The 15466-nt window shown below is 43.0% G+C and overlaps 1 protein-coding gene across 1 annotated transcript in view; it reads right to left on the bottom strand.

Moving 5' to 3' along the window:
• The window catches only part of LOC101744652 (synaptic vesicle glycoprotein 2A), a 38968-nt gene that overhangs the window by 312 nt on the left and 23190 nt on the right, over window positions 1-15466 (bottom strand). The window contains exons 4-11 of the mRNA XM_038011774.2: window positions 11876-12094; window positions 10739-10901; window positions 6276-6457; window positions 5829-6013; window positions 5491-5642; window positions 4763-4990; window positions 4359-4544; window positions 3041-3168 (exon numbers count right to left, since the gene is read on the bottom strand). Of these exons, the coding sequence (XP_037867702.1) occupies window positions 3041-3168; window positions 4359-4544; window positions 4763-4990; window positions 5491-5642; window positions 5829-6013; window positions 6276-6457; window positions 10739-10901; window positions 11876-12094 (1443 nt within the window). The remainder of the gene's footprint in view (window positions 1-3040; window positions 3169-4358; window positions 4545-4762; window positions 4991-5490; window positions 5643-5828; window positions 6014-6275; window positions 6458-10738; window positions 10902-11875; window positions 12095-15466) is intronic.

Raw genomic sequence — 15466 nt, 5'->3', positions numbered from 1 at the left:
GCGATCTGCATCTCGAGTCTGCGGATATTCGTAAATACTTTAGGTTCCATTTTATATACTAGGTATTAGGGATTAAAAAGTATGAAATTACCGATATGTACTGAAATATTGAAATTCGCCATCTAATAGGTAGGTCATTTATGCCTTTGCGATAGAACTCTGGTGATCTAGACTCTACAAACTGTGTGAAAGCATTTTATACTGTCTTCTGGGAAGAAAACATTTATCACGTAGAAAATTGTTGGAGCAAGGTCTGAGGAATACGGAGGGTGACGAGTGGTTTCTAATTGAAATTCCTATAAAGTTAAAATGATTTCTCGTGCTGTGTGAGGTCTCGCGTCGTCATGGAGCAATAATGGTGAAGATCGATTCATGAGTCGGAGTTCTTTCACTGCAAGTTTTGCTATCATTGTTCGGAGTTCGGCACAGTAGACATTGCCGTTATTGCTTGACCAGATCGGAGAAAGCTATAGTAAATAACACCATGCTGAGACCACCAAACAGCTACCGTTTTGCGGCGTTTGACCTGGGGTCAGACATTGCATTTTTCGCTTACTGTAATAGTAAAAAATCCACTTTTCATCACATGTCACAATTGGATCCAATTTCCTTTTCTGTACCGATTCGACAAGGCAACACAAGTTTCAACACACGCTTCTTCACGCTGCAGATCATTCAAATCATGAGGCACCCATTTTTCATATTTTTTATTTTATTGATTTGACGCACACGAATCAATATTCTTAGTAAGGTACGAGGGCTGCACTAAAAGTATCGGGAATGGAATATTTCCACTGTTCCTGTCATATTAAAATCGTTTTAATTGAAAACTCCTTGGTTTTAAAAATCGAATACCATTTATTTATTTAAAAAAAGATTCTCGGTCTTGTCACGAGGTTTTGTCAAACTTGTTTAGTCGTTGAGAAAATGGAATTGACTCGAGAAAATTCAAGAGCGATGATTTATTATGACTTTCGAAGTGGTTTAACACAAAAACAGTGTGTTGACCGGATGATTTCTGCATTTGGTGATGAAGCCCCATCCAAAACCACAATTTATCGCTGGTTTGCTGAGTTTCAACGTGGACGTGTCAAGCTCAGTGATGATCCCCGTCAAGGTCGTCCAAAAACTGCAGTCACCCAAGAAAACGTTGATGCTGTGCGTAAGCTGATTGAGGAAGATCGACATGTGACATACCGCGAAATTCAGGCAACTTTATACATTGGCATGAGTCAAATACAAATAATCTTGCATGAACAATCAGGTGTAAAAAGTTGTTTTCCCGATGGATACCGCATTCGCTCTGTGAAGAGCAAAAAGCGGGTCGCGTTACTTGGTGCGTCAGAACTCTCGAAAGATTCGACGCAGGATCCTCAAATGCTGTATACAACATTGTATCAGGTGACGAATCCTGGATATACGCGTACGAACCCGAAACAAAAAACCAGTCACGAGTTTGGGTGTTCGAAAATGAGTTAAAGCCAACAAAAATTGTTCGTTCACGGAGTGTTGCAAAAAAAATGGTGGCCACGTTTGTCTCCAAAACCGGCCATGTTACGACTATTCCTCTTGAGGGACAAAGAACGGTTAATGCAGAATGGTATGCTAGCATTTATTTGCCACAGGTCGTTTCTGAACTCCGTAAAGAGAACTGCAACCGCATCATCCTCCATCACGACAATGCGAGTTCTCACACCGCGCACAGAACAAAAGAGTTTTTAGAGCAAGAAAACATAGAATTATTAGACCATCCGCCGTACAGCCCCGACTTAAGCCCTAATGATTTCTATACTTTCCCTAAAATAAAGAATAAATTGCGTGGACAGAGATTTTCATCACCTGAAGAAGCTGTGGACGCCTACAAAACGGCCATTTTGGAGACCCCAACTTCCGAATGGAATGGTTGCTTCAGTGATTGGTTCCATCGTATGGAAAAATGTGTCAAATTTCGCGGAGAATACTTCGAAAAGCAATAAATACATTTTTAAATAGTAATGTTGTGTCACTTCGTTAATTCCCGAAATTTTCAGTGCAGCATAAGTAAAGTTAAACCATGCCGCTAATTTCGGGATAGTTTGGCTTGGGGCTTCCACCATCTCCTTCAATTCATTCTTATTCATATGTGTGGGCGGTCTTCCATCACAAAAGCGTTTAAACCAAAATCGCACGGCGCGCACATTAGCAGTCCCCTCTCCAAACACAACATTGATATTGCGAGCTGTTTCTGCAGAGTTAGACACGTCATCTCGCATCCTCCCGATCCACTAACGGTTCTTTTAGGTACCCCAAGCACCAGTCATCGTTCACGTCGAACCCGTCGCTTGCGACAAAAGGCTCGACGAGTAAATTAACCCACAGACACAGCCCGTTGAGTTTCTCGCCGCATCTTCTCAGTGGGTCGCGTTTCCGATCCAGTGGTAGGTTCTGTGAAGCACGGCTCTTGCTAGGGTTCGTGTTAGCAACATCGTCAGGTTTGGAGCCCCGTGACCTCACCTACTAGCCTGGTGACGCTGGCATGGTCTCTATGGATCATCATATTAGGTAGGAAGAAAAAAAGCAGCGTTAGTTCCACGTCGGAAGTATTCAAAAATTACTTGAATTTTCAAAGTATCTATCTTTCTTGTCTAAGCTGAATAAAACAAACAACTGAAAGTCGATAATCGAATGTTGCACATTTTTAAAAGAAGGAATTCATAGGTACCATTTAAAAAAAGTTTCACTCAAAAATCTCAAACCATGAAGGTTCTGTGTCAATTCGAAGTACCTATTATTATAAAACGGCAATTTCATACTTTAACCCCTATTATTTTTGTATACATTAAGGTAGTTGTGGATACTGTATATTATGATATGCAATAAAGGAATTAGGTAAAATTGATTACTATTAAATTAAATTAAAGTAGGGTTATTGTATGAATGATTGGCAGTAGCGCCATCTAGTGGTTTGATTTAAAATCAGTTTCATAGATTGTACAGGATATAATAAAAATAATGAAGTAAATTATTCTGAAAGCATAGACGATACTGTGATGTGGTATACCTCCCAGGACAGCCGCTATCGTGATGAAGGGCGGGATGCAGCCGTACTCGATGAGGGCGGGGAACGCGACCGCGCCGGTGATGGTGCCCAGCCGACCGCACATCAGGAAGGTGGCCATGGCCATCACTCTGAAGTTAAACAATCTTTTCACGTTCAGCGACTCTTAGCTGCTCGGATGGTCTCTTCTCATACGTCCTGGACTAAACGCTCGACAAAGCGTTCAAAACAAAACAGCCAAATGCTAAGTGAGCAATACATTTCCGGTTATCGTGAGTGCCGGTTGCAGCTCGCAGTTACCAGTTCCTAGGGAATTGTGCTGACGCGGTGCGTGTAGCAGACCACACTGACTGGACGGTGTCCTGCGGGCAGGGCGCACGCTGGGGACGCCAAGCAGTCATGCGTTTCGATTTCAATGATGACAGTCTTTATATAAACAGGATTGAGACTACGATCTCATGTCTCAAGGCGGAGGGTTGTGACATTCCTGTAGTGATGCCTGTGGGCGTAACCACACGTAAACACTTAAAGCCCGGAATGATAATAAATAATCTCCACAATTCATATAAATATTTCGCAGCATTTATGGATTACTATTATGATACAGAATTATACCTAACTATAAAGGAAACCAACTTTAACAAGGAAAACGAAATTTCATCAATATAGCCTTTTTTGCTATCTATTGCTTGTGACTTCGGGGGCTACGCAGGCTTCACTGAACGTGCAGGCGAGCTTACGGGCCTAGCAAGAGCAACGCTTCGCAGAATCTACCACCGTGTCCGTATCGTGACCCGCTAAAAAGATCCGGCGAAAACACACTGGGCTAATGTCGAAGTCAATTAACTATGCATTATGTGTTCAAGATAACATCAGATTCAATAACTATTGCATTAGACGCATTCAACTCTAACACCAGGAGCAAGCTTAGGGACCCGGTAACCGTACTCGTCGAACTCGACAAAGAGTTCGACGTGCAACCTAACCCATGCATCAGCCCGCTGAGTTTCTCGCAGGATCTTCTCAGCGGGTCGCGATTCCGATCTGGTAGTATTCGCGAAGCAGTTGCTCTTGAGTTGTCAGGTTTCAACCTTTGCTCGCCCACCTGTCCTGGTGAAATTGGAAAAATCTTAGAGCCACCAGTAATTCCTCATTCATAAAAAAAAACTCAAAAACAACTTATCAAATCTTGATAACATTTTATCAAATCAAAAAACCGGTGTCCCTTGAAACGGTAGCGAGGTTACAACAAAAGCAAATATACCTCCATCGAATTTATAAATATTCCTTGTTATGAAGTCGTATGAGTGTTCCTCCATACCTCAGTGCCGTCGGGAATAAATCTACAGCAATACTGGACATGGAGGCCGCGCTGAGGGCGGTCAGCGCCAGCGCGGCGGTCACCACGGTGACCACGGACACTGAGCTGGTGCCCAGGGACGGCAGCGCGGCTAGCAGTACGCCGCTCGCTATGCCGCAGAAACCGGTCACCAGCTTCTTGCCACACCTGCCACGAATAACAACTGTAGTGAAACCATGACTTCAAACAATCAAAGGTTTTATTTTGTGCCAAAGTTATGTACGTGTACATATACCTACATATATAATTTTCTTTGCGACAACTAAACTTTTGCGCCCCCCGGAAAAGGTAAATAATGTCCATAAAGTGTTGATTTTCATATTTTATCTTTCGTGTGCTACATAAAGTGGTTAAAAACAACTTACCTATTGATGAGCACTCCTCCGATACCGTAGGTGAGCACGGAGCCCGCGCCCACTGCCGCACTCTGCAGGTACGTGAGCATGTCCGTGTGTACGGGGAGGCAGGGCGGGGCCGCGCCGCCGTCGGAGGGCGGGGGCGCGCTGGGGGCGATGGCCGAGCACAGGCTGTCCGCGTCGTCTGACCCCAGCATGGCAGCGAGGTGCGGGTACCACAGTCGGACGGTGTTCGACCTGCGCGAGGGTACGTCAGCAATTTATAGAGACGACCGCAGTCCAATGTTGTATCTAGTATGTATCGGAAACTGGTGGAAGTTGATGCTACTTTTGTTTGTAACATTTGAATGAATCCGATATGTAGCACAGTCCTTCCAGCCGCGCCATCTGCTGCAACGGAACACTATATACATTTATACGGGTTTGCTGAGTCATATACTAAATGGAATTGCAATCCAGGTTAGATTTAGGTACTACTTGTACCTACGATTTAGCTAATATTTACTGTAATGATTGTAGTTTGTTTTGTGCATTAATAAAGTAAAAAAAAAACATGGGCCACAGCGTCGGACTGTTTCCAAAATTGATCCAGGCATATGCAAGTTTATCTTGAAAATTTTGTAAGCGAGATTTAGGTATCTGTCAAATATCCTATGTAGCTATCATACAAGCTACCGCCACAAAGAAAAATGTTACCCATAAACTATAGCACGTGCTAGTGAATATAAGTTTTATACCCAAACATAGATCCGGCATGCAGCACGCACATTAGCAGCAACCACTTGCCGTAGGGAGCGCGGAACAGTGGCGCCAGCTGTGCCCCTCCGCCCCGCAGCGCCGCCACTCCGCCCCTCTGACGCTCTTGCTTTTCTTCCACCAACTTCTTTATCTGAAAGTAATTCAACGTGACTTTCACTGAGTAACGCAAGGTTTTTGCAAAAACCTAAGTTGTACGCTTCGTCCACAATGGGTGATGGTGCGTGTCGAGTACGAGCGTGCTAAACCCCGCCACGCTCGGTACGAATGCAACGATAGTCTGTTTGCCGCAGGAGCTCAAACTGGTTAACATACTCACTGGAAACTCCTCAGCAGGCTTCCCCGTGTTCAGGGAGTATATTTTGCGGAAGGTAGCCATAGCTTCATCGTTTCTGCCGCGCGACATGTGGAACTTAGGACTCTCTGGCAGACAGAGGAAGACGATCCCCGTGAGAAGGGGCACCAGACCCGTCGTCAGCAAGAATATGTTCCACGAATGAAGCACTGTGGATGTTTTTGTATGTTCGTAAAGTCTGACACACAGTAAAATCTTGGAACAATTGTGGAAGTGTTGTACTGGAAATGTTTACATTTGCGGAAATAATACAAATTATAAGATGAACTTTCTTATTACATATATGTTAATTTGTTTTTTGACTGAAGCCACCGTCGCCAGGGAGTCAGCCAGACCGGCGCGCCGTCTGGTGCTAACACGGAGATCATTGCGAATCAAATATCTATTAGATTGCAAAGTGTAGATAATTACCGAAATAGCCCGGATATATCGTGATGGTATATTGATCGTCGAGCAGGGCCCAGGCGAGGAGCGGCAGCGTGGTGCTGGCGAGCGTGTAGAACAGGCTGCTCAGCAGGATCACGCGCGCGCGCAGCTCCGTGCGGTGCAGCTCCGCGATGTACGAGATCAGAACCGCGAACGGCCCGTTGAACCTGAAACCACGATACGTCTGGCTCCCAGCTCCTAGCTCCTAGCTCCTAGCTCCCAGCTCCTAGCTCCCAGCTCCTAGGGCGCGGGGTTCAGGTCGCGACGTAAGATATACCCAAGGACGAAGTATTAAAATTTATTACAAACTAGCTGACCCGGCAGACTTCGTAATGCCTCAATCGATAAATAAAAGGCTTTTGTATAAAATAAACATAAAACAAACAAAAGGAATCCGTCCGACGGGGGACACATCAAAGGAAAAACATTTTTTATTTTTTTACCTTTTAAACCTTCTCTGGACTTCCACAAATAATTCAAGACCAAAATTAGCCAAATCGGTCCAGCCGTTCTCGAGTTTTAGCGATACTAACGAACAGCAATTCATTTTTATATAGGTATATAGATTATTTTAATATATTTTACTTTTATTGAAGTGAATAGGATCTCAAGAAAGTCGATGCCCTAAAACTATTATCTATATGTATTTAAATTCATTATGGAGCCCTCATCCGAAAAATCCATTTTTCGGTCGAAATCTATTGATCATGACACTAATCATAAATACCACTTTAAAATATGTCATCAAAACATATTTAGACATTCTGTTTAGATATTTCGGGAAAAAGGCTACCGACAAAATCTCTTCGGAACTATTTAAATAAAATAGTTTTATTCCGCAGTGAGTAAAACACTATTGTAAATTTGTTAAATATTTAATAATTAAGTGATTTTAGAGAGGAAGTCACAAGGAATGACGTTTGTAATTAATGAATAAATGTTCTGTAGGTGTTTTTGAAGTGAAACTTCTTTATCGGCGTTGGAAAAAAATTTACCGTCACATTTTTCGGTTACGCGTCACATTTTTCCGTTACGCGCCATCTTTTTCTTCACCATTCATTGTTGCCGTACACAAGTGAAGGTGCCTCTTTACTCGGTAACAATAATTATAAAATACCGATGATTTTAAGTGGAGATTTTAATGTAAATTTTGCATCGGAAAATTCTTTGAAGCTAGTTGAATTTCTGAAAGATAAATTGAATTTATCCATGAAAAACAGTCCTCAAACGTCAACAACAAGATCTGGCACTACAATTGATGGAGTTTTTACTCGGTCACTAAATTTCGTGGAATGTAAACCATATATTTCATATTTCAGTTACCATAAGCCATTAATTACAAAAATATATAATGACAATGACAATGATAGTAATAATTCTATTACAATTAATGAAATGCTGTAATAATCTTAGTAGCAAAAAGGTAAAGTGAAATAATTGTATTATTTGTATTCATGTCTATGATAATAAAATCCTTTTGTTTAAACTTTATCTAATTTAACTTTATTTAACCAATTTCTAGAAAGTTGCATGTAGATCATTTTTCGAAAAATAAGGCCATAAACAAGTTTCACTTCTTACGCGTGTACACTAGTACACGCACACATTTTTTTTTTTCACGCGGTCCCTTGATCAGTTTAAAATTTGAATCACTCTCAAGCGAAAGTGATTCAAATGGTGCGGCGCACCTTCCTTGGGGTGCGCTGCGGTAGTATGTTACGGACTTTAGAGTCAGGAAAACAATTAAAATAGATTGTAATAGTCTAAGAAAAACACGTACTCAAAATACGATAACATTTAGCATGCTAGAAATGGGCTGATGGCTTTGAACTACGCCATATCTTTATGTTTTGCGACAAACGACAACTTTATAAAATCAGTGTAGCAACTTTTAAAAATCATCATATCGTTTACTTGGCAAATTCGAAGGACGAACTTTCACCCATCTAAATCATATCATATTTGCACATAACAATATACCTACTTACTTCCCATTAAAGTATAAATTCTACAAATAAATAATACTCAACAATATTTAAAATAAAATGAGCCAAGAACGTTTATCGATAAAACCTGATAACATTGAAATCTTTTGTACAGCACTAAAGCCGCCATGTTTTGTGGCCTGATGACGTCACACTGGCACGAAATTTTGGTTGACGTTTCATTTCCATAGGTTTCCTACTTCATTGAAATATCCTCATAGAGAAGGCAATAAAACTGAATGTCCTTTAAAACAAATGCTTCAGTTGAAGTTGTATTGATAAAATACGGGGATATAAGAAAATTGAATTTCACAGTTGCTACTGGACCAATAAACGTTGTGCGCCAATATTTCAAGGCATCTAAGTATACAAATGAAGCTCCTGGATTGTGTTGTACGAGCGGTCGAGTCAAATTGACGCAATAGGTACCGCCACCGGAGCCACATTTATTGGTTTGGAAATAGGACATTCATTGGAAATAAACCAGATTCTAAGCATTTTTTGACTCATATCCAGCAATACAATATATACAAATTGAAAGTAATTTTCAAATGACGTCATTTGGAGCTACAAAAGCTATTCAAGAAAATTTAATGCATCTTTCACGGTTAGTATATTGAAAAACAATGAACTTTTACCAACACCTGTCTGTTGCAAAATACGTTGGCAGGGTTCAATTAAAATGGTGTATCAATTGAAAGGCCGTAAAATACATTTGTAGCTCTACGAATTGCCAGAAGTAGCCAGAATTGACTAGGCAATAGACAGGGGATAGGGGAATGGCAGGGCTGACAAAGTGTTTTGAGAGCCTCGTGGTAGAACCTGATGGTGGTACTACAAACACTTCGCTATACAACATCCTATATTACATCATTTTCTCAGGTTCAGATTTGTATAAAAGAAAATTCAATAAAATCAAGAATAAATGATGGTCTCCGAAGCGAAGCGAGGGCAGGTCGCTAGTATATATATATATAATAATAATATGTATATAATGTACATACATACAATCTACAATACTACCAGTAAAAATACTAGAGTATAAGACAAGCAGAACACAATACTATTTAATGCTATTTGGTAAAGTCCACTATTCGATTTTAATGAAAATATAAGACTCGGTTAATTTATATTATGTTAATGATTTGACAACCGATAAAATTTTCAAACCGGAGGCCCAATGATATCGACGGATACAATTCACCTTCCGCAGTATTGTACAACAGCTCGTTCTGTCGAATGTTCCGCGCATTAAAATAGTAATACATTAAAGTGCAGCTTTAATTCCGTTAAAGTCAAAATGTATTTACTAATAAATTATGTTTAATGTGTCTCTGTACCGACGCGACGCGACGCAGATGTGCGAGCGTCGCGTCGCGTCGCGTCGGTGGAAGACGCAGCGCGTGAGCGTGGCACTGGCTTGTCTGCGGATACTCGAGCACGTGCCTCGCGTTCAATGCGTTAAATATAGACTGTTTGCAGCCATCTCATCTCCGTGGATAATTAACTTTCTTCTTTATGATACAAGTATGTACTAATATGTATTTGCAAAACAAATATATTTTGAACACATGAAGACCTGGAATATTTAAGTATTAGACATGGAGTTTAAAGATGCTTGCACGAGAGAGTGGCGCGTTCTTTCAATAGACAAATGCTTCGTACGTCGGCGGTTCGACACGTGCTCGTCTAGCTGCAGACCTTGGCTTCAAAAGTTATTGTGTTTTTATAGTCGCATGCGGCTGTGTGGTGGCCCGCACCGGCGACGCGCGCGCCCCCTTGTGTGTCAACACGTTTCTACTGTATTTTAAGCTCAACTATTTACTCGACTATGTAGGGAATATAACTAGTCATATACCTAATTACCGGGAGTGCACACACACCACCACCACGCTCAGGGTCGGGAGGCTATGGTGAGGTCCTTACAATTTACAGAATAAGTAAATTATTCTCAAACATATGACCGACACAAACGTCGTCTCATTGCGACATCTGGTGCTATGGATGCCGGAGATGTGCACAAGTACACATGTGAGACTATATTAAATGCCATAAGATGAGACAGACTCCGACCTGGAATCGAAGGCGAGCCCCGTGGCTTAGTGCGTTCCTGGCTACCGGCCATCATTGTAGTGCGCTCATCTTAGTTCAATTTCACTCCTGGGTCTCCTCGACGCCTTACCTTATCTGCACTGGTACCTATATCCTATGTTCAAGGTCACCGGAACCCACAGGCAGCAGAGGCGCCACCAGCCGCCTGGAGAGATGATGTCAAAGGCGTCACTGTCTGATAACAATAGTTGTTCTACCCTTAACAGCAGTCCGCGTGGCTATTCCGGGCAGGAATAGACAGAACGGTGATACCTCCCTTGCGGATCCAGCAGACGCCTGACGACTATTGATAATACATTTAAAAGACAGTGAACATTGCACAGATGTGTGTGACACTCAACATATACTCACAGAAAGCCACTGGCGAACCTCATGACTAAGAGCGTGGCGAAGTTCTGGCTCATGGCGGCCGTGAGCTCGACCAGGCCGGAGCAGAAGAAGCCCCACACCATGATCTGGCGCCGGCCGAGCGTGTCCGACAGGAAGCCCCACACCATCGCGGACGATATCATTCCTGGAAACGCTTTACTAGTGAACAGCGCGTATATAAACGCGAGTAGTAAGGACAATGCGCCCCATCAAAATATATTTATTTAAATAGGTACACTATATAAAAAACAGATTGCCGCTGATGGCGGTGTCTACGACACAAGCAACCAGCGGTTAGGGCTCCAGAGTGAGAAACCTCCTCACAATACGCGCCGCATCAAGGATATATTTCCGTAGTTGTTCGTCATGATGGCTTCCTTCATCATTGTAAAACGAAACCTTTAGTTTCCCCGAAGAGGTGACTGAATCGGCCAGGTTACATCAGGTCCTGTAGGAACTACGGTATAACTCCCTGCTCTGCCATTAGGCTATGCGATGCGACATACCCACCGCCTTCGGTCTCTTCCAACTTCCGGTAACTTAATATCTTGAAATAATTCGAATTCGATGGCCACTAGGGTCGACTGGTAGTGAGCGTGGCGCGTGGCGCGTGGCGAGCCCGCACGGGGGGCTTCTACCGATCTGCCTGTTTCTATCGCGAAGCAGTAATGTGATCCGATTCCGGTGGGACCGTCCCCAGCAGCCGTGGCTGGTAGTTGATACTTAGACCTCATATCTCAAGGCCATCAACGCTCCGGTAACCACTTACCACCAGATGGACGTTGAATTCGTTCAATCGTCTATGTGCAATAAAATGTTATAAATTAATAAATAAAATAAAAAATTAAAAGAAGTCTCTATGATGCAATATCGGCAATCATACCAAGTTACATTTGGTTTATCTCCACTGAATCTACGGTTGTTGTGCCAATGTTACAGATAACATATCTCTATAACATAATATTTGTAAGACGAATCCTAAAACAAAGAGTCATTACGCGTGTTTGGCTACCGCGGAACAACACTCACACGAGGTGACCGCGACCTTCAGCTCGGCGCTGGACCGAGCGGACTACGCGATGCGATGCGGTGCGACGCGGCGCGATGCTATGAACATACCTCCGTAAGTCATGGCCGTCACAGTTCCCATATCCAAGAGAGACAAGTTCATGTCGCACTGCGCTCGCGAGAAGATGTACGAGGTGGAGCTGGTGACGGAGACTGCGCTGAAGAAGGCGGGCAGGCTGCACAGCATCAGACACAGATTGAACTTGCCGTATCCCGTCGCTGCTATCGCTTCCTCAAAGTCCGCGGCCTCTGGTTCGGGTGCTGCGTGTTCTAATCGTTAAATAAATAGTAAAACGAAACATTAATAAATACAATATTTATACAATCGACGACTTCGTTCACCAGGTCTTCGCGAAAAAGTCACATTGTTTACGTGACAAAATAAGACATTCATATTTTTTTTTTATTGCTTAGATGGGTGGACTAGCTCACAGCCCACCTGGTGTTAAGTGGTTACTGGAGCCCATAGATATCCACAACGTAAATGCGCCAAGTTCTAAGGTCTCAAGTATAGTTACAACGGCTACTCCACCCTTCAAACCGAAACGCATTACTGCTTCACGGCAGAAATAGGCAGGTACCCAACCGCGCGGACTCACAAGAGGTCCTACCACCAGTAATTACGCAAATTATGATTTTGCGGGTTTAATTTTCCTTCCTTCACCGCGGAAGTCAATCTTGAACATTTGTTGAGTACGTATTTCATTAGAAAAATTGGTATCCACCTGCGGGATTCGAGCACCGGTGCATCGCTTCAACACGAATGCACCGGACGTCTTGTCCGTTAGGCCACGACGACTTCATATTCCTCAACTTTTTAAAATAACGCGATAGCTACAAAGGGAACTTGCGCGGTACGCACGCAGCAGGTGTTGCTGTGCCGCGCGGCTTTAGACCTCCAGAGGAACGCCTGCAACGGCTTGTCTACATGTTGCAATCGATGGGAGGGTATCGCCATACAGGTATTTGGCTCCTTGGGGCCGTGCGAGAGTCGAGCCAAACTACTCGGCGACGAGCTCATCCCTAACAGTTCCTCAGAGCACCCCCCTCGGGCAGTAGAGAGCACTGAGAGCGCCAGACTGCGCAGTAGAGGACAGAGGCCGGCGGCGGCGGCGGTTGGCAGCCCTCCAGCGACTCGAATACATCCAGACCGCGCTCAGACGACGCTTGTTTTCGTTCTCTCTAATTATTCGAATTCCTCCACAGTTTATTTTCACATGAAATTTCTAATTTCTCGGTATTTCATTGGAGCTTAGAGGAAAATTGTCTGATTGTTATTGTTTACAATAATACCTCTACGAGGAAGTGAGGAATGTGCACTGTTTACACCAACGTTCTTCTAGTAGATAATACGTGTTAACGTTTAACTTATCTTATTACGCAGCAGCAGTCTTTCATCACAACATTTCCCTACCGGATTGCGGGTTCGCACTCATAGAACGTACCGCGGGCGTGGGTCGCGGCCCAATGACTGCTGAGTAAGCCCAGCGAGAGAGAGCGAGCTGGTGTTCTAGCTGAGGGTCGAACTTTTGGACGAGATCGTTTTTCTCTTTGTGAGATGTGATCGTATTGAAGTCGCTCCTTGCGAGGTGTTGATGCTTAAGACTTTATGTTCGATCGAATTGTTTAGTTTTTAAATGAACCCATCGCAAGTCGACCGTGCCGATGCTGGACGCAGGCCCGAAGTGGGCAGGGTAGCTGAATAACAACTTCAATTTACTGTTTTCACTGACCTCATGATGTAGACTTTGATTTAATAATAATATAATGATATAGTTAGTGAAACTATCATATCTTATCTATCTTAACATATATCTAATAATATGTCGATTCGCGTCCTGACTTCAAGGATCGATTAACAAATGTTTGTCGGAGCCCAGCTAAGCGCAACCAGCCAGCTCAACTTATTCCTTATCATTGTTACCAACTTTGTGCTTTTCTTTCGTTGTTTTTTTATTGCTGACGTGGGTGGACGAGCTCGCGGCCCATATGATGTTAAATGGTTACTGGAGCCCATAGACATCTGCAACTTAAATGCCGCCACCTACCTTGAGATATGAGTACAAAGGTTTCAATTTTTACAGAACAACAGCTACCCCACCCTTCGAACCGAAACACATGACTGCTTCACGGCGGAAATTGGCAGAGTGGTGGTACTGTTACATATGCCCCTCAGTAATAACGTAATATAAATAATAATGCCGACTAAGGCATTCTTGAATGCATTGTCTCTATATAAAGACGATATATTGCTTAAGCGCGGCAGAACAGATTTGGCTTGAGTAGCGGAAACATATATCTTTTGTACTACTTCTTTAATAAAATAAACTCCGTGCCAGTCGCCGTGTCCTTTTTTAAAAAGAGCTCCTGGACCCACCCCGTAACAGTGGTGTCAGAAGTGGGATAGTCAGTACGTTACACTGGCTATCCGGATTGTCTTGAGCTCTTGATTCTACGTTGCGCTCATTGCCGCTGCTCTCATCATCAATATCGTAAAGGAAGAAAACCTGCAAAATATCTTCAACGCCATATTCAACATCGTGAGAAAGAAAAACTTACAAAAATCTGCCACATCATACCCGCTCGTGCCGGTCAGTATTGATCGGCTGGTGTCAACCTGACAAAACACGCAAAAACCAATAAGCCTGATATCGACGTCCTGCTGGTTCCTGTGAAACAAGCCCGAAGATTCGCCCGAAGCTCCAGTACCCGTGAAAATTCAAGCCGCTGATTCGTCCCTACTGCACCAGTTCCTGCTGACTCGTTCCTGCTAAGCCGTTTGCAACGTTCCTGCTGACTCGTTCCTGCTAAGCCGTTTGCAACGTTCCTGCTGACTCGTTCCTGCTAAGCCGTTTGCAACGTTCCTGCTGACTCGTTCCTGCTAAGCCGGTTCCTGCCGTTTGCGACATTAAGACTTCCAGTATAAGCCTGCCAAACGCCTTGCTGCCATCCCATCATCCGTGCGTTCTCCGATGAAGTTAACAGCTCTGATATTCTTGCGGTGAGTGAATCATTCGTCTCGTATAACTACTACATTTTTTTAGTTGACCTTCTTTCTGCTAGTGTCTGTTTTGTTACTGTCAAAAGCGAATACTCGTAATAATGTCTACTAAAAGTGAAATAGTCTTGAGCGAACAATATCCTATTCAAGTACTATGTAATTTTATCAACCCATATAATGGAAGTCGGGAGACCCTTACGGCCTTCTTGACTAACTGCCAGGATGCGTTAGATCTTGCATCAGACAGTCAAAAAAGACTATTACTGAAATTTATAATTTCAAAGCTAGAAGGAAAAGCCAGAATAGCATGCTCAAATAAAATATTCGATAACTTCGAATCGTTGAGAGAATTTCTTCGTCAAAATTTTGGAGAAACTAAACACTACAGTCATCTATTTTTCGATTTGCAATCATGTAAACAACGTGCTGGCGAATCTGTGTCTGAATTTTCATTACGAATCGATACGTGCCTAACCGAGATGCAGACCGAAATCCATAATTCTAATACATCAAAAAAAGACCTATCAGGTCGTATTGCCATGACAGAGGACCTGGCGATACACTCTTTTATGTTCGGACTGACTCCTCGTATTGGTAACATGGTGCGATGTCGTAACCCCAAAAATCTTAACGAAGCAATT

This window comes from Bombyx mori, chromosome 6 (assembly GCF_030269925.1).
Source record: "Bombyx mori chromosome 6, ASM3026992v2".
In the NCBI taxonomy this organism is placed as follows: domain Eukaryota; kingdom Metazoa; phylum Arthropoda; class Insecta; order Lepidoptera; family Bombycidae; genus Bombyx; species Bombyx mori.
The sequence above is the reverse complement of the archived record's forward strand: the minus strand, read 5'-3'. Positions and strand labels throughout refer to the sequence as shown.